Below are 17,598 nucleotides of genomic sequence, written 5' to 3' on the forward strand. Positions count from 1 at the left end.
TTGAGATGACTAAAAACTCTTGTTTTTATGCATTTTTTAGTAATCCTGCAATTCTTGAATCCAAATTCCAAAAAAAAGAGACTAAGCAATACATTATGTTTACATAGTTTATTTATGTGTGACAATATCCTTGAACTAAGGAATTGAATGAAAGACACTGACATTTTTCAGCTCTGTCCGTCCAAGACTTCCTCTGATAGGTTGAGAAGCACGGAAAGCAGTCAAGTCTGTGGACAGCTTTTTCACACAGCCACAGTGCTCCTATTGGTGGATGCACATTGTTTGAATTAGTTGAATTTAACACCATGCTCTGAGATTGAGTAAACCAACAACTTCTTCTTTGTGGAGTAATCTTAAAAATCTGCCTTGTTCTTTGGTGCTTAATTACAATAAATGGCAAAACATGCATCCAAGCCGACGTTCCCTTGTAATTTCAAGCAGTTGGAAATCTGCAACAGTCCCATTGTTTCCTCTCCAGCTCTACGGGGCCTCCTCGGCTTTAGGTTCTCCCTCGGAGCTCTGCTGTTTGACGTGCTGCTGCAGGAGAGCGGAGAGCTGGGCCGGGTGGTGCTGCAGCATGGCAGCTGTCTGGGAGGTCAGCAGGGTCAGCCCACTGACCAGCTCCCCCTGGACCACAGCCACCGACGGCAGCTTGGAGTAGCTCACCACCCCCTGTGCACTCAGCAGCGTGTTGTCTATACAGGCTCCTGTTGACAGATGAGCAAGGCAGAGGTGGATAAGAAGCAGTTAAATGATCACAATCTGTTTAATATGGTTTTCAGGGGAGGTAACGAAGAGTAAAACATGCTGCTCTGCTTTGAGATCAAAATGTATTAAACGCACAATATGTTATTTTCTGACACTCAATCAGAACAAAAAGAACCGACTAAATTGGGTATGTAGAGTAGCGTGTGATCATGGGAGTTGTCGTCTCTATTACATTATTGCCGTAATCTTTTCTAGTTAGGATTCTTTAACATTCAACGTTGTGATTGAAATTCCTGGAGCAAAGAATCAGAACACAAGGAATAGACAAGGGAGCTCTATACAGATGTCTGACACTGAAGATATTTTCCATCAGTGAGTTATAACCAGTTATGTTTCATATAGAGAAGCAGGCTCTAGAAGGCACCCGTCAGATAAGATATATTCTGTCTATTTATTATCCGTTTCATTATCTGTATTCAGGAGACAGAAGGAAGTCATCTCTTAACACAGCTGATGCAGAGAGCCTGAGAAAACAGGCGCCATCTTATCTCCATACACTAGGGCGCCTAAACCCCAAGGCCAAAAGCCTGCTGCCTGTGCAGAGAGCCCAACCTGAACTGAAGTGAGGACAGCAGTGGAGAATTCATAGAAAGAGACTAGTTAAATACGTCCATTAAAAGTAATGAAGGTTGAATTATTCAGAAAGGTCTCCATCTCTTCAAAACAAACGGACCAGGTGATTAAAACTGGTAAGAATACTAAATAAAGCAGTTTCACAATATTAGACGCTTTCACACCAAGTACTTTGCCGTACTTAGTTCCCAGCACTTAGTTCCCCCATGGAACTAAAGAGCAGATCGCGTTCACACCGGAATAAATCCCTGAGGAAAGATTACGCAAATGCAGCCGCTGACGTCACTTCTTCTGCTTTGGGTTTACTGGCAGGCCGCAAACAACTTCACGGCGTATACTGCCACCCGAAGTCCCCGGCCGGAAGTCCCCGGAGTTGGGGACTGGCTTCAGAGTAAATCGCCAGAACGCCGACACCTCCTCATCTCTCCACCGCTCCCATGTTTTTTTGTTGTGTTGCCATAAATGTGTCTCTCTCCGTTGGTGCGCTGGGCTAATGCTAATGCTAATAATGCTCTTTTCAGAGTTTTACGGGGCGTGGTTTGCAATTCGCCCAGCCAATCAGAAATTGGAACTTTTTTCTCCCCAGGAAAGTACCTGCTCTCTAGCAGGGACTGAAAAGGGGTGAAAAGTTCTCATGAACTAAGTTCTCTTTTTGGTGTGAACGCAAAATCCCAGGAACTATCGGAACTAAAAGGGAAAAGTACGGGGAAAAGTACTCCGGTGTGAAAGCGCCTAATAAAAAAAGTGTTCCTCAGCCACGTTCACAGGAAAACGGAACTCCCGTACGGGCTGTGGACCGAGTTGTTTTACATTTTAAACCGTTAAACGGTTAAAAACACTGAATAAAGTGTTAAAAAGCACCGTTTGTTTGCTTTCGTTTTGCTGACATACTCCTATAGGGTATTAAATTAAGTTCCTTTTTGTGTATCATTCTTTTGTTATTACATTGTTAGGCCTTTGTGTTGTGTGGATTTTGGGCCCATCGTTTGATTAAATGAATGTGTAATTCCTGGCTTGTGATCTTTGTCACTCTGCATATCAACGTTTTTCTCTGCATGCAGACACAGAAGATGAACGTACCCAGGAGTAGCATATGTCGGCTGTTCCTCAGACACGACAGCATCTCCTTCACCTTCGGCTCTTTACTGATGAACAGTACCGTGTGACCAATGAAGAGAGGAGCCATGTTGGAGTAAGTGCTGTCTTTCAGGAACGAACGCACCACCTTAAAAAAGCAAGATTAAGGATTAGACTAAACTAGGATATTTTTAAAACATCTTAAATAAGGTAATCATAAACCATAAGTTCCCTGTGCATACAGTACATTTAGGATCAATACTCTGTTTAAAATTCAACATTATGTTGTTTTTTCTTTCTGACATGATACATTTTCTTTACTTAATTTAAAAGGGAAAAATAGTCAACAATTTTAGCATTACCTGGTTGGGGAAGAATTTCACTTTGATGCCATGTTTATGAAGTTTGTACTTGAGAAGAATCATTGCGTCAGCAGTACTGCCGCTGTTCTGGACCACAGCGATCATCTTTGATTCCTGGAACACGCTCTTCAAACTCTTCTTAACGAGTATCGTGAAAGGGTGATCCTGGTGGAATAAAAGAGAAGAGTTTGGAAAATAGAAGTGAATTTATTTTAATAAATAAATACACACACTTATTTTCGACTATTCCCTTTATTCAATTCAACAAAAGAAGTTAAACACAAGCAGCTGTTCATTTCCCAACTCATCCTGAAACAAATCGTCCAAGAGTGAGTTTCCTTTTTTAAGATTTAAGAAGCTGCAGACTGTTAATCCTAATGAAATCACAGGTAAGTGTGTCACATCAGTAAACGATGGATATAGACAAAGTGAAAAATAGTATGTAATAATAGAAATAAATTGTTAAGATTATTCAAATTAATTGACTCTTTGAACATGGTATTAAACTATAATTGGCACATCAACACAAACACTCCAAACATTGTTTTTACCCACACTCTTTAAAAAGGTAAGATTTGTATTTGGAAATGGTGCAGAACTCCCAGAGCTAGGACATGTACCGACCCTTAATTGCACCCCTATGTAAGTGTAATGTTTTGGACTCAATAAACTTTGCACGCTAAATTGTGACATCCAGCTCTGGAAATGCATGCACTTAATACCTCATATCTGTCAGATAGAGGATGAAAAGGGGGGACTGTTACCTCCTGGTCTCTGCTGGTTTGTCGTGGATAAGCTCCAAGAGGAACGGGTCGTGGGGGTGGAATGTACCGTGTAACTGACATCAGCTTCTGTTTGAGAAAGTGCAACGGCCTCTTGTGTCGAGTCACAGATTTGGAGCCGTGCCGAACACACTGTGTGAAGGGAAGCCATCCTGAAAGACATGCAGTGTGTTAAACTTCTGCTAACATGAAATAAAACCTGAGGCTGCTCTGCTAACACCAGCTAGCCTGTCTAAAACACGCTGTTTAACTGAAACGTAGCTGAAAATGCTTATTATAGATAGACAAGACAGTAGTAACTCGTAACTGACACAAAGAAAAACGCTAGAAAGGCAGAATAAACGTTAAATTACCCTGTTTCGGTAGTAATATTCGACACAAGGTCGCCGCCATCTCTAACAGGATACGTTATTCAGGAAGTGACGTTGGCACAAATGCTGCATTCATCAATATCGGAATATAGAGAATCACAACAGTGTACAGATGATTTTGTAACTGTCATTATTGGGACATTTGTTATACATTACTGCAAAAAACATAAATAATCCTCAATTTCACTGGATTTTGTGGTAAATCTGAAACAAAAAAACTAACTTTTACACACAGATTGAATAACATGTTTTCGCACTGGCTTTCTCGTAATTACAGATATAACTTGAACGCAGCACCATTTAATAGTTTTTCAGATTTTGTATTTAAATCATACAACGTTCTATATTTATTTATAACCAAAGTTTACGTGTGAAAATATATTTCAAAATTATTTGGACATGCATATTACAAAACAGTTGGTCCAGTTACAAAACAAGTAGTCGGTTACTTTACGTAAAGGAGGATGTGCTGTTACGTCAGCGTCAGTTTGACAAGCATGAGGCGCATTCTCAGTGCGAATTTATTATTGAGGCAGAGCAGTTTATTTCTTAGAAATCCTCGTGCTCATGCCTCTCTGACAGCGGGTCAACAACGTGTCTGTTCACGGAATTTCTGCTGGAAATCATCGAGCGCCGACACAAACATGGACCTGAGTAACATGAGGAAGAAATACAAAGGAGATGAGGACGTGAGTTACCTGTCAGGGAAATACACAGAGTCATATAACATCATACAGTGTGTAACTGCAAGGTTATTATAATTTAAGGTCAATGAAGGTGGAAAAACACTGCTATAAGTTTGTTTTTATATCTACCTGGTTGTCTTGAAAAAAAACTGAGACTTTTACTACCTATAAGCAAATCTAGGTATTCCAAAGATAGTGACACTGGTTGGCTCATTCATAAGGGCCTGCGTGAGGTTTATGTAAGGTCAGTAGTGTCTGTTTTCAGTGATGGAAGAAGTGTTTACAGTCATTTATCAAAGTTAAAGAGCTACTGCCAGACTACACAAATATTAATACAAGTAAAAGCTTCCAAAACCTTACTTAATAAAAGTAGGCTATCTATCTAGCAACATTCTCAGTCAGTTATGTTATTGGAATAATATTACTGCTGCATTCATGTGCATGGTGCATTTTAGTGCTGTAGATGATGTATCATATTCTTTAAAGGGGACCTATCATGCAAAATGCACTTTTGTACATCTTTTATACATGAATATGTGTCCCCGGTGTTCCAGGGAACTCACCAAGTGTCAGAAAACACAACCCTCTCTATTTTCCTCCATACCCAAATCTCTAAAAAAGGGGCTGCAACGGATCTGATAAAAACTGATCCAGATTTGAACACTGTCCTGACGTCAGGACGGTGGCGCCACGGCTATTGGGCCAACTCCACCAATCAGGAGGAGACAGCCACGGCCATTGCCGTTCGAAAGCGCTGGAGACGCTGTAGTACATATGCCAGGCCTGTAAGTGGCACTGTAGTCTGCCACAAAAGCAGCGAAGAAGACTTGGTTACCATGGTTACCCTTCTGTTTATTCTCCGCTGTGGCTTTCTTTCTCCCTCTCCGAGGCAAGCGTTTGCTCCCGCTGCAATGCAATCCCTCCCCGTCGAGGCAAGCACTGTAATTCTCTCCGGTTAGTCCACCAGCAGATGACAAACACCCACCTCTCCGCCTCTTCCAAGGAACGAGGGGACCGTGCGGCAGAGTTTCAGTTTCTTTCGCCGGTCAAGATGTCCGTTAAAGTTTAAATCTTCCGGACAAAATTAGAAAAGTGCCGGTCAAAGGTCTTCTTTGTTATTTATTGAGCTTTAAAACAAATGAATAACGACTCTATATAATAAAACACGGAGAACTGAGATCTATTTTTCTCCCCCTCTTCTGACAGCCCAGCAGCTGATCAGAGCACGGCTCCCCTCTCCTGCAGGGGGGCGTGGTCAGCAGAATCAGACCCGTAGACAGCAAACAGCACATAGAGCGAAATGAGGCATGGCTAAGGTGCCGTTTACACGAGGACAAAACGGCTTGTATGTGCATAGTTTCTCTTGCGTATAGCCCTATTATTAACATGAGGCCGATAGAAACGGACCCCACAAACGATAACGGGTCCCAAGGTGGATAGATTTGCAAACGAAACTCTCTGGGGGGTCAAACGAGTCCGTGTAATCGCCTCTATATGAATATTTAAATAACGATAGCCCCACCTCTCCCCACCTCTGCTGCTCACTGCTGTAGCATGGCCAGTAGCCATCTGTAACGATCAACTATCAAAAATAGCTGTGTTAATTAAACGCACAAGGGGTTCTTGAATGAAATAATATTATAAAAGGCAAACCAGAATTGTTAACGCCCAATATACTCCTTAAACAAAATAAACATAGTCAGATTTCATGCATTGATCCATTATATTGACAATTTTCCAGCCAAACAACACAAACAAAATTAAACAGTCCGCTCTGCGATACACCAAAATTGTCTTTACTGCCTAATCCAGGCCATTATTGTTCATTGCTCCTGCACCCGTCGGCGGCAAAAAGAGAAATGTTTGTAGGCCTATTCAGGCTATAATCCACACAAAAAAAGGAAACAAAGGACCGGCGTGTCCCAGAGGAGCGATCTCACCCGGTGTTTGTAGAGAATATCTCTCTTTCTGAGCGCGTCCTCTCCACGGAGACATGCTTCTTGGTCGGTCGATGCAATATCCACAGATTCGGTTTCTTTCAGTTAACTTCCCCGTTGCATTTATCCATATATTTACATGCTGAGGAAATTACTATATCCCGCTGAATACCAGCAATCGCCACACACACTTCCTCCTGTCAGTAGCTACTGCTAGTGCTACTGCTACTGACCATGCTACAGATGTTAGTGCAAAATATACAGCTCCTCTACCACAACCATCAGCAACAAGTGGACATGGAGAATTACATGAACTACATGTTGCTAAATCCACCGCGGGGCATAAACAGAAGGGTAGCCATGGCAACATTGCTCCGGGCTGCTCCAGGGTCTTCTTCGCTGTTTTTGGTGTATTTTGTGGCGGAAGTTACAGCGCCACTTACAGTCCCGGCATATGTACTACAGCGTTTCCAGCGGCCTCGTTTGAACAGACACGTTAAATGAAACGAATGCATGTGAACGGAAGACTTTTTTGAAAACGCATACTGTGCATAAACGCAAACGTTCCCGTGTGCACAACGCCTAAAATGCATGATCTGTTTGGTATTTTGAAAATAGAAATGTATAAATATACCTTATATAGGTATGGCCCTACAATATATCATTTAAATATAGCATGATAGGTTTCCTTTAAGATTGTCATATGTTTGTAGCTGTATTGCTGTCCTATTAGAACCACATCTCTAAAAAGGACAACTTCTATAGCCCTGTTTTCACTTTTGCATATTCCAGTTGATCCAAGAGGCTTTTAAAAAATTGTAATTATCTTAAGAAGTAGGACAATTATCTTCAGTCATTGAGGAACACTAAATCCTTCATTTTATCCAAAACACTCAAACCCAAAAGGACCAAGTTAATAGCAACTAAAGCTGTACACATATGATGAGTCAAATGTAGCATTTTTCCCTCTAAAATGTGGTAGAGTAGAGGTATAAAGTTGCACAAAATGGAAATCCTCTAGTTAACACTAGTTGAGTAAATATATCCACCATTGTCTGTTTCTCAGAACATTCACGTATGATTGATTATTTGTTTCCCAGTGCTTTGAGGAGAGCCAGCTTGTGTCTCTGGACCCGATCACTCAGTTTGGGAACTGGTTCGATCAAGCCACAAAGTGCCCTGAAATCGGAGAGGCAAATGCTATGTGCATCGCCACAGCCACCAAGTGGGTAACACAAACTCCCAAAATCAAATGTATTTTCATTTTTGTAATGTCTAATGTCAACCCTGTCCCTGCCTGTCTGTACAGAGATGGACGCCCCTCGGCTCGTATGGTCCTCCTGAAAGGTTACAGCAACGAGGGTTTCCGTTTCTTCTCCAACTACGAGAGCAGGAAGGGTTCTGAGCTGGTGAGTTACTCCACTGACTGACAGCAACTGTCTAGGCTCTTTGTGACCTTTTGCAACCTTGGAACCCACTGACAAGTTTACTTTAAAACACGTTTTTAGAGCTTGCAATGTTCATTTCGATTCCCTTTGTCTGGGAATCAATTGTTTTTCATTTAAGAAGAAATAGACGACAATGTGTATGTGATTCAGCTCCTTTACTGGTTAGTTGTTGCAGCAGCTTGACTATAAATTATTATATTTGTAGGATGTATTGTTATTTATTGCCTTCTATGTTTTTGTCCTCAGGAAAGCAATCCCCATGCATGTCTTGTCTTCTACTGGGAACCCCTTAACCGACAGGTCAGCATCTATCAAGTGTTCATCATTTCCTGCCTTATATTTCATATTTTTTATAGATTTTCCACAGTAATACATTTGAATTCTGATATGCAGATTCGCATTGAGGGCAATGTGGAGAGAATCCCCTTCCAGAGCTCCTGTGACTACTTCCACTCCCGGCCAAAGAGCAGCCAGATCGGGGCCGTTGTGAGCCGACAGAGCACGCCGGTTCCTAACAGAGATGTAAGACCCCAAACAATACCTTCATATGTATGTAAATACTTTAAAGGCTCACTTCTTACTGTCTTGTCTTGTCTTTTTAGTATTTAAGGCAGAAGAATGCAGAGCTGGAGGAGAAGTACAAAGACACAGATGTGCCTATGCCTGATTACTGGTGAGCATCAGACCACTTGTTCTTTATATTATAACATCTTCAAATCATGAAAAGGTGAAGGAACTTTATTACATTTTACTTGCAAGAATCCATTAGTCATAGTTAATGCCATAGTACTTTATTATTGCCAAGTGGGCCAGTTCTCTTGTCCAGTATACTTCATTTTACCATTTACCCATTGGTAACCCATAGGACTATCGCTCAGTCTTGTGAACATATCAAAACAAGGTTATCTCATCATTTCCTGATTGAAATATTCAAACTGTCCTTTGTGAACAGGGGCGGCTACATCGTCAAGCCCTTCCTGATAGAGTTCTGGCAGGGTCAGACCAACCGGCTGCACGACCGCATCGTCTTCACCCGGCCCAAAGAGGGAGAGGCGGAGCTGGGGGAGTTTCAGCACGCTGCCGAGGGGGGCTGGGTGTACGAGCGCCAGTCCCCGTGAGAACTACCTCAACTTATCGTTCATAATCAAATGTGTTCACCTCTATGGAAGTAAGCGCTCGTCTCTAGGTACTTCAATGTTGATTTCATAGGTGCTACTGTGTGAAGGATTTATCTGTCATCTCCTCGTTCTTTATGTCAGTTCATATATTTGGAGGTGTGACGCTCTTGCTGTACAACTTGAATTGTCTTTATGTCAAGTCATAAAGTCTACTTTTATGATGTTTATTAAGTAATAGAGGCACCACCTATTTCTCCTATAAACAGTACAATACCAGACATGTAACGGAAAATGTACACATTTCCAATTAAAAGCATTTCAGCTCAGCTCAGATAGAAAATGTATGGCAGAGCTGCAACATGGAATTGTAACACATCGTACAAGTGTTCCTAATAAGGGGGCCTCTGATGGTATTCATTGTTTTGTTTGTTTTTTCTAAAATGTTGTAAAATGTTATGTTTGATTGTAGTCAAACCAAGCAACCGTCTCAAATCTTCATTATAATTAGTATTATTTACACCTTTATAGAATAATAATAATCTATTAGTGTCTTTCTAGGTCTGGGAAATAAGAGGGAATTATAGGGCCTGTGAAATACAGTGCAACTAACTTTTAGTTTAATTCATTATAAATTATTATAACAATGAGATTAAAAGAGCTGATGACTTGAATTGTGCCAACTATTGTGTGTATCATGTACATGTTGCACTATTATGAGATTTATACTGGTGTTTATTGTTTACTGATGGAAGATGAATGTTATTTTGACTTGAATTGACTGAAAAGCCAGAAATAAAGTTTAATTTGTAACTGAGGCCTGAGTGCATGTGTGGCCAGCAGATGGCAGCACCAACACACAACAAAACACAATCATTTATAGTCTCACAGTCAAACATACAATCCTGAGGCAACTTTTCAAATGGTCCTTTTCTGGAAAGGTTCAATATAAATTAAGTATAACAAAAATCAACCTGCAAGTTGGCCTTTAAGCAAAACCAGCTGATCAGGGGATTTTCTTTTCTTGAATGACCAGCGTTAGTCATCACTGACTTAATAAAAGCCAAGAGCACAGCACTGCGTATCAAATGTCAGTGTCTTCTTACCGTCACCATGACAACAAAACTATCCAGCACACACACGCTCAGGTGGATAAAAATACTGTAACCTGAAACCAAGATTAAGTTGTTTAAATCATTCATTGACAATACTCGATCAAATGATTGTCTGCACAAATACAACACACTCTTTCTATATTAACTCATCTTGTCATTTTATTAAAAACAAATCTCTTTTTTTGCTTTAGAATTTTAGAAAAACATTACATAAACAGCTTTCATTTCAAATGATTATTTATCACAATATATCCAACATCAAAATCAAGTCTCCCATTTACTTCGGTCATGAAAACGTAATAAAAATGTTCTTTTGATTGTGTAAGACATAATAAAGGAGGTTTTAATTCCAGCAATCCTTAATAATACAAATAAATGTACAATAAAGTAATTCAAAGGGATGTTTGCATGAGGTGAGGCAGACTGTAGATAAATAACAGAAAGGGAGAATATGAGGCGTAATAAAAACGTCTCCTGTGTGCTGATACCAGCTGTTTGTATTGGTGGGAGTCCATTGGTTACAGTATCTATGGGTGTGGGGCCTTGTGTTGATCCAGTTTAGCACATGTACAGTAGCACCACATGGTTGTGCTTGTGTATGTTGTATCGTTCATTTCAGCATTTATAAGTGCAGCACTCATGTATCACACATTTGCAATCAGGTGTGCTTTTCATTGGTCAGTCTTCTTTTTGTGGTTCTCGTCACTGAGGCTGTGCTCGGAGAACAGGCTGGGGTTCTCTGCCAGCGTGGAACGGACCTTCTTCTTCTCCTTGAAGCGTCCGGAGTGGGACACCTTGACGTGGCGGCCCTTGGTGGCAGACTTGTCCACGATCTTCTCCAGCCTAGCATTGAACTGGCTGTCCATGTGGTCTGTGGGGGGGGTACCGCTCGAGTGCTCTTTGTTCCCCGTATTGCTGCCATACTCTGCTGGGATCTCGTACAGGACCTTGGATTCAGACTTCTTCTTGCGGGAGAAGGTCAGCTTCCACCAGCTTTGATCCGCCATGGCACCAGTAGAGAGGGGGAGGACTGACCTGAAGGACACAGAGCTGAGACTGAGCACCATGTACTGGAAATTATTATATTTACACCTGGCATTCAACAGTTTAGTGAACATACTATAAGAAACACAAGGAAAGAAGTTTGAGCCGGTTTCTCTACCTTATTATGTAAAATATTGCAGCAATATTATTTATTAAAGGTATCAAGTTACCACTCAGAAAAGGCCTTTAGGTGATATCCTCTGCAAAATATTTACAAGAAAGGGATTTTGTATTGCTCATTTAACACTTTACAGGGTTTAAAACTATTTAACGTTGTCCATTTTACAAAAGTGCACATCTTGGAACCATCACTAAGAAAAGCCCCATACCATGAAGGGCAAAATATCCCAAAACAAACTAAGCTGACCTCAGCAAATTCTTTTTTTCAAACAACTATTTCTGGTGGTTGGTCAAACATTTCTTACAGTTTGGGAATTTGCTCGAGGAATTTGGACTTTCTATAAGTATTTATAAAATGCAAGCTATGGTGCTAATCCAAAACCATTGTTCAATCAGCCCTGTCTTCAGAGATTAGACAGTATGCAAAGCTTCTTTTTAACATTAGTAGATGTAACCTGAGGGTGGAGGAAACCTGACACTCTGCTCTCAGCTGATACATTAATGATCATCTGAAGAGTATCCTCTTTCCATCTCTCTGAGATCTGATATGAAGTCAGTGTAAAACAAAGGATCACAGACTGATGAGAATTGTGTTAATGCTGTTGAAACTCAGCCATGATATAAACAGCAACAGGAAGGTCGCTCTATTGTCAGCATCACACAATAACACCTGGATTTTTCTATTTATATTACTTGATTTACAACAATTCAAAAGTATGTAGCTACACAGATCAGCTATCAGTCTCCTGGCAACCAGTGAGCTAAAATAACTTCCTCATAAAATGAATGTGGACTCTTTGGTGTTTATGATGTGCTATATAACATCTAATAAAAACTGGCCTTCTTATCACAGTGTCCTGACAGTGACTTTTAGTTTGGTATTTTCAGTTTCAACGATTATTATTTTGACATTCACTTAATCATTTAGGGGTTTTTTCAAGCAAGCATGTAAGAGGTTACTGCTTTGTATTAATCTTATGTTAGAACAATTTATTTGGGAGTTTTGGCTTGTTGTTCAGACATTTCTTTAAGTCACCTTAGGTATTTTTCTAAATGTTCTTATCTTTTATAGACAAAACAATACATCAATTATTACAAACAAGACAAAATTGCAAGATCGATAACAAAATATGTACATGTCTGCCCTGGCACAAGATTCAATATAACGTTCTTAGTTTTTTGATCATCGCTGCAGACCTTTTTTTGTCTACATTTCATCTCTGTCTCTACTCCCATGTTTCCTTACTGTTTCTTTGTCCATTTTCTAACACAGGCAAAGAAAAGACCAAAACTAATTTTCTGGTTTCATATTTTTGTATTTTGTGTCTCCACTGTGACATGTTAACATGCTAGTTCCAAACCCTTTTCACCCTCTGTCTAAAACCAGAGCCCAGTCTGCTCTGATTGGTTGGCTGGCCGGCTCTGTTATGATTGGTCAACTGTTTAGAGATGTCTCGCCCCTTAGCCTATCACGTACATTATTTTGGAGTGCTAGCCAATAGAAGCTCAAGTGTAACGTAGTGATGTTACTGTCTTGTTCAAGTTAACAGAGGAGTCCAATGGAGGCGTTTCAGTCAGTGTGTTGGAGAGAAACTCTATGTGGAGGGAACTTTGGGACTTTAGCCTTTGCAGACCATTTACATGCACAAAAACCTTTATAAACACACCACGGGAAAAGAAAAACTCAAAAGAGCATAATAGGCAACCTTTAATTCCAACAAGGTCTTTACATTCGTGTTGCTCATAATTGTTGAATTCTATTTTAATGCATTTCAAACTGGGATTAACTTCAAACTGCAAATAAAACATAAAAAGTAACTGAATAAACACATGGCTTATAAACCAGATTTTATGAGTTTTTCGAACGCTACGATTTCTACTTTACGAGGGCGGACAGGAAGCAAAGAGGCTCACTAATCCTCCTTTGGTGTGGTCATTTGATCATGTAGCCTATGCAAATACCCAGCATGCCCTTTGCAGAAACACTCATGCGACTCTTATCAGAGCCATGTGATGTTTGTGGCACCTGCAAGCAGTGCCAAGGTTCAAGAAAGCCAAACAATGGGTTTAATGTTGTGATAGGGATTCAATGGTCATTTCAAAATTGTAATGTAAGCACTATAATGGAACATTTGATTATTTTAGAGCTAATGTGCTATTATATTCACAACCTAATTGTACTTGTTGCTTATTTACACTTAGTTTTAGCATATCAAAATGTCCCTTTTGTAAGTTGTTACCTTTTTTTTCTGTCTAAAAAAGACAGGTTTCTCCATACCAAATGTTGAAAGAGCATTTGCATAGTGTTGTTGACTTTTCATTTGGCGGTTTCTACTGAACAAAGTTCCTTGGAGGTCTTTAAGCAGCAGTTTCACACCTTGTTAAGTAACAGATCATAGCGGTATCATTTGGACACATATTTATTTTCTGCCATGTTTGACTTCGATGTGACCTTTGAGACGAAAAGCCCTGTTGACATAAAGGAGGCCCGCCATAGTTCTCTTTAATAAGTTACCATGTATTCTGTTATGTGTGGCTGAGCTTCAGAGAGCACGGCAGAAAGGGAACACTGACCACGTTCAGAAATTACTAACCAGCTGCAAAGCTTTTCAGAAGCACAGTGTTTGAGCTGGAGGGAGAGAAAAGGGGGAGACAATGACAAAGGGAGACAAAGAGAGGAGGAGGCTCCAAGGGCACGAGGACTGCGCTGCCCTCATAATTGAGTCTAACGTTTATTAGAATCTCAGGTTTCCTCCCTTGTGCCAGCTACTGGTGACCCGTAACAGCAGAAGTTGAATGAGTTGATAAGGGGAATATTGTTTTTTGCCTGATGTATAACAATGCTATTTTAGGATTTGTATTATTTGTTATGTGGACATAGAAGGCACAGAAACATAAATGCTGTTTTCTCTTTGAAACATCATGTATGCTAAATATAATGTGACATTATGTAAGGCTCCAAGGACCAAAACCTTTTTAAATGTATAACTTTCTTACTTTTCTGACTTAACTTCTAGCAATCTTGAATTAAAGGTCCCATGTCATGGCCCTTTCTACTGATCATAATTCCATTGTTGAGGTCTACTAGAATAGATTTACATTGTTCAATGTTCCAAAATCACATTGGTTTCTCATACAGCATCTCTGTATAGAATGTGTATTCACTCTCTGTCCTACACGCCTTGTTGGAGCTCCTGCCCCCCCCCCCCCCCCCCCTCCCTATGAGCCCACTGTGCTCTGATTGGTCAGCTCGCCCACTCTGTTCTGATGAGTCCACCACCGTTACAGCGGAACATCAGTGATTATGTGTTACAATGGCGTTTGTTAGCAACCAGAAAATGACACCAGTAATGACAAACAGATGAGAATGCTGCATGGGGTCTGGGTGCCGTGTTGGCGGGACGTTGCGGGGCTCGCTGCTCCGCCCTTTGAGGCTCGAGGAGCGGACAGTGTGAGCTGGATTACTGGTGTTGTTTCCTGGATGCTGCGTGGGGTCTGCGAGACAGCGAGACACCGCAGACCTGTGCGGAAATCCGCGGAGCCGCGGCTGAGAAAAGATAAGGCTGAGTGAGTGGGTGTTTCTCAATGTCGAGGACGCTTCCTTGGTAGGACAAGTCCCTCCGAGTCAGGTCCTTCAGAAGCGATGCAAGAATCCTTCCTAGCCTCGGAAAACGAAGAATTGTGGAGCAGGCTAACAGGTGTGCGTCATATGCGAGGCCCCGCCATAAATGGAGTGCGATTTCCGCCAAAGATTTGGAAATTGGTCCGTGCGCAAAGCATTGTGGGGATTTGTTAAGACCGCAGAGTCTACACATGTGCAGCCTCAAAATTTCCCGCAACGAAGTACGCCGGCCTCGGTAGAATTCCAAGTATGCTGGACATTGGAACAGTCCTTCGGCGGCACTCAATGACGTAGTATCCTTGAAATAGTGGCTCTGGAGCAGCTTTCCTCGACATTGAGAAACACCCAGGACCAATCCGCGGAGCCGTTACGTCACTATGACTGTTACGTCACTATGACCAGGAAGAAAAAAATGGAAAAGAGAAATCTCCAACGAGGCGTCAGCATAGACAGGTCTTTTCTGTGTTAGAGATTTACTTGCTACAGGGTGTACTTTGAGGGTTTGTGACTCTGCAGACCGTTTACATGCAGAAAAAGCTACATAACACACAAGGGGACGGGTATTAACCGGAAAAGCATGACATGGGACCTTTAAGGATGGCTTCTCACATTGTCACCAGCCGAAGCCTCAAAATAGCAATGACATCCTTCAAATAACTTACAGCAAAGCCTTTGTTTATGTTATATTTTTTGTTGTTTTTACCTCCTATTTTCTAATATTCTAAACGTCAAACATTGAACATCTTTCTCCATATTGTAAGATTCCATATTATATATAAGTATAAGTATAAGTAAACCGTATCTAAAATGCCTGCTACAGCCTCCTATTAGCTTAAGATGACATCATAAAACATCTTGTTGTAGTCTGACAAACAGTCAAACCCAAACATTAAATTCATTGTAACTGTAAGATGAGGATAGTCAGCAAATTAGTTTGGCCACCTGGTGTCAAATATTTTGAATTGTTTGCTTTAATACAGTTCAGTGGTTGTCAAAACTGTTGCATATCATACATCTAATTGTTGCAGTTGCATTGTTGGTCTGTGAAAATACCAGGAACAACGATGGAAATAAGTCTTTGAGACTTTATCGCCCTATGCTTATACAAAGATAATTAATATATTACAAAGAAAAAAAAACAAGCCAATACTAAAACTTTTTCTCAAACTATTCAGACTTAAAGGGCATTCTGTTGTCGATCACAATACCAGTTTCTGCAGCATGTTAGAGACATTAAAAAGCTATAAAATGTGTGTTCTTACCTTGTTGTTGACTAAAGAAGATCAGATGTGAAACTGTCCCGCCATGCTTACAAACTCTTAACCTCCTCTATTTTATTCTCCTTCTCCTCAGGTAATCATGCACAGGTGCAGCATCTCTCTCTCTCTCTCTCTCTCTCTCTGTGTGTCACCTCTGTACTTCCCACTCCAGCACACACCCTCCTCAAACACACACACACCTAAAACCTGCCCCAACTAAGTGCAAATGTTGCAACCATGTGATTTAGAGAAGCCTTTCGTCTGGCCAACCCAGTCCATATCAAGATCACTGACATCAGGGTTATAATGTGAACTTGAGAGGTGAGCAGCTTTCCAAACTGCAGATAAATTCCCTTTATCAGTCTCGCTCTAAAACCCAGTCTTGTGTTAATGTGGAATTTGGACGCAGAATAGAGTTTGTATTTGAGTTTCTTATCCCTATTACATAACTAAAGTAAATGGAGAGTTGCATACTCTGGAAGTTCATGTGAATGAGGTGAGGGCCCTTGATGTTTTGCATGGATTGCATAGAATCTCAGTGAATACACGCGTACTTTGCAAGTTTGGTCTACATTCAAATTATCTGAAAGTAGGTCACACGAACGGCACGCTGCACAGCATTTTCATTCTTGAAATGAACAAAAATGTAATGTTATTCCTTTGGTTTTTCATAACAAAAAATGTGTGAGTTTAACTCAAATATCTTTCGGATTATGATGTGAACTTGCCTATATCCCCTTATTTATTTATCTTATTACTCAGCAAACTTTGGGTTCAGGGAAAAGTCATGATTGACCAACAGAGAGGATGGGACACATTCATATTAAAAATACCTATACCTCTGTCTTAAGTTTGTTTGTTTTGGCCTTGCTCACTCTTCACTGAAATGTCCAATACTGATCAAGAAAGCATTTTGAAGGACATTTGAAACAAATCCATCAAATAATCAAGATACACACATCCATCCATTAACATCCACAATCAATAACATACATAATCAGTGTTCTATTTTGTATTTATTTTAGAAAACATAATTTACAATGTTTGACACAAGGACAAAAAAGAGATCATGGTAAAATAAACATTCCATAATATACATAACTCCATGCTTACTAGGCTGATATACGTAACGTGGTAACTGCTGGCTTGTCTGTTTGTTTATCTTTTTATCAGCAAAATACAGTATCTTGCTTTGCCTTAAATTATAATCTCAGTTATAGGTCGACACCGCCCTCTAGTGGCGAATTGTAGATTTGCAACTAAAGATCTGAACTGTCCACCAATCAGCTGCAGGTATCAGCACAGTGTCGTATCATTGG

The 17,598-nt window shown here is 40.5% G+C and overlaps 3 protein-coding genes across 3 annotated transcripts; 1 reads left to right on the forward strand and 2 right to left on the reverse strand.

Moving 5' to 3' along the window:
- Positions 1-93: 93 nt before the first annotated feature.
- mrpl10 (mitochondrial ribosomal protein L10) lies at positions 94-3,992 on the reverse strand. The gene is made up of 5 exons (XM_034120154.1): positions 3,916-3,992; positions 3,545-3,714; positions 2,781-2,945; positions 2,422-2,566; positions 94-707 (listed from the first exon to the last, which is right to left on the reverse strand). Exons 1-5 carry the CDS (start codon positions 3,953-3,955, stop codon positions 481-483), a joined length of 747 nt encoding a protein of 248 aa, XP_033976045.1. The 5' UTR covers positions 3,956-3,992; the 3' UTR covers positions 94-480.
- Positions 3,993-4,397: 405 nt separating this feature from the next.
- On the forward strand, positions 4,398-9,601 carry pnpo (pyridoxamine 5'-phosphate oxidase). Its single transcript, XM_034120185.1, has 7 exons — positions 4,398-4,622; positions 7,657-7,781; positions 7,866-7,965; positions 8,251-8,304; positions 8,398-8,526; positions 8,607-8,677; positions 8,957-9,601. Exons 1-7 carry the CDS (start codon positions 4,398-4,400, stop codon positions 9,120-9,122), a joined length of 870 nt encoding a protein of 289 aa, XP_033976076.1. The 3' UTR covers positions 9,123-9,601.
- Positions 9,602-9,901: 300 nt separating this feature from the next.
- Positions 9,902-16,427, reverse strand: prr15lb (proline rich 15 like b). The gene is made up of 2 exons (XM_034120186.1): positions 16,283-16,427; positions 9,902-11,269 (listed from the first exon to the last, which is right to left on the reverse strand). Exon 2 carries the CDS (start codon positions 11,239-11,241, stop codon positions 10,906-10,908), a length of 336 nt encoding a protein of 111 aa, XP_033976077.1. The 5' UTR covers positions 11,242-11,269; positions 16,283-16,427; the 3' UTR covers positions 9,902-10,905.
- Between the last annotated feature and the right edge of the window lie 1,171 nt (positions 16,428-17,598).

The sequence above is a fragment of the Trematomus bernacchii genome, unplaced genomic scaffold (assembly GCF_902827165.1).
Source record: "Trematomus bernacchii unplaced genomic scaffold, fTreBer1.1, whole genome shotgun sequence".
In the NCBI taxonomy this organism is placed as follows: Eukaryota; Metazoa; Chordata; class Actinopteri; order Perciformes; family Nototheniidae; genus Trematomus; species Trematomus bernacchii.

Excerpts from the sequence above, each read along its gene's own strand:
- mrpl10 (XM_034120154.1), bottom strand. The coding sequence starts at position 3,955 with ATGGCGGCGACCTTGTGTCGAATATTACTACCGAAACAGG. Across the intron at positions 3,715-3,915 it reads AATATTACTACCGAAACAGG|GATGGCTTCCCTTCACACAG; the intron begins GTAATTTAACGT and ends CATGTCTTTCAG. Across the intron at positions 2,946-3,544 it reads AAACCAGCAGAGACCAGGAG|GATCACCCTTTCACGATACT; the intron begins GTAACAGTCCCC and ends TTATTCCACCAG.
- pnpo (XM_034120185.1), top strand. The coding sequence starts at position 4,398 with ATGTGCTGTTACGTCAGCGTCAGTTTGACAAGCATGAGGCGCATTCTC. Across the intron at positions 4,623-7,656 it reads AATACAAAGGAGATGAGGAC|TGCTTTGAGGAGAGCCAGCT; the intron begins GTGAGTTACCTG and ends TTTGTTTCCCAG. Across the intron at positions 7,966-8,250 it reads GCAGGAAGGGTTCTGAGCTG|GAAAGCAATCCCCATGCATG; the intron begins GTGAGTTACTCC and ends TTTTGTCCTCAG.
- prr15lb (XM_034120186.1), bottom strand. The coding sequence starts at position 11,241 with ATGGCGGATCAAAGCTGGTGGAAGCTGACCTTCTCCCGCAAGAAGAAG.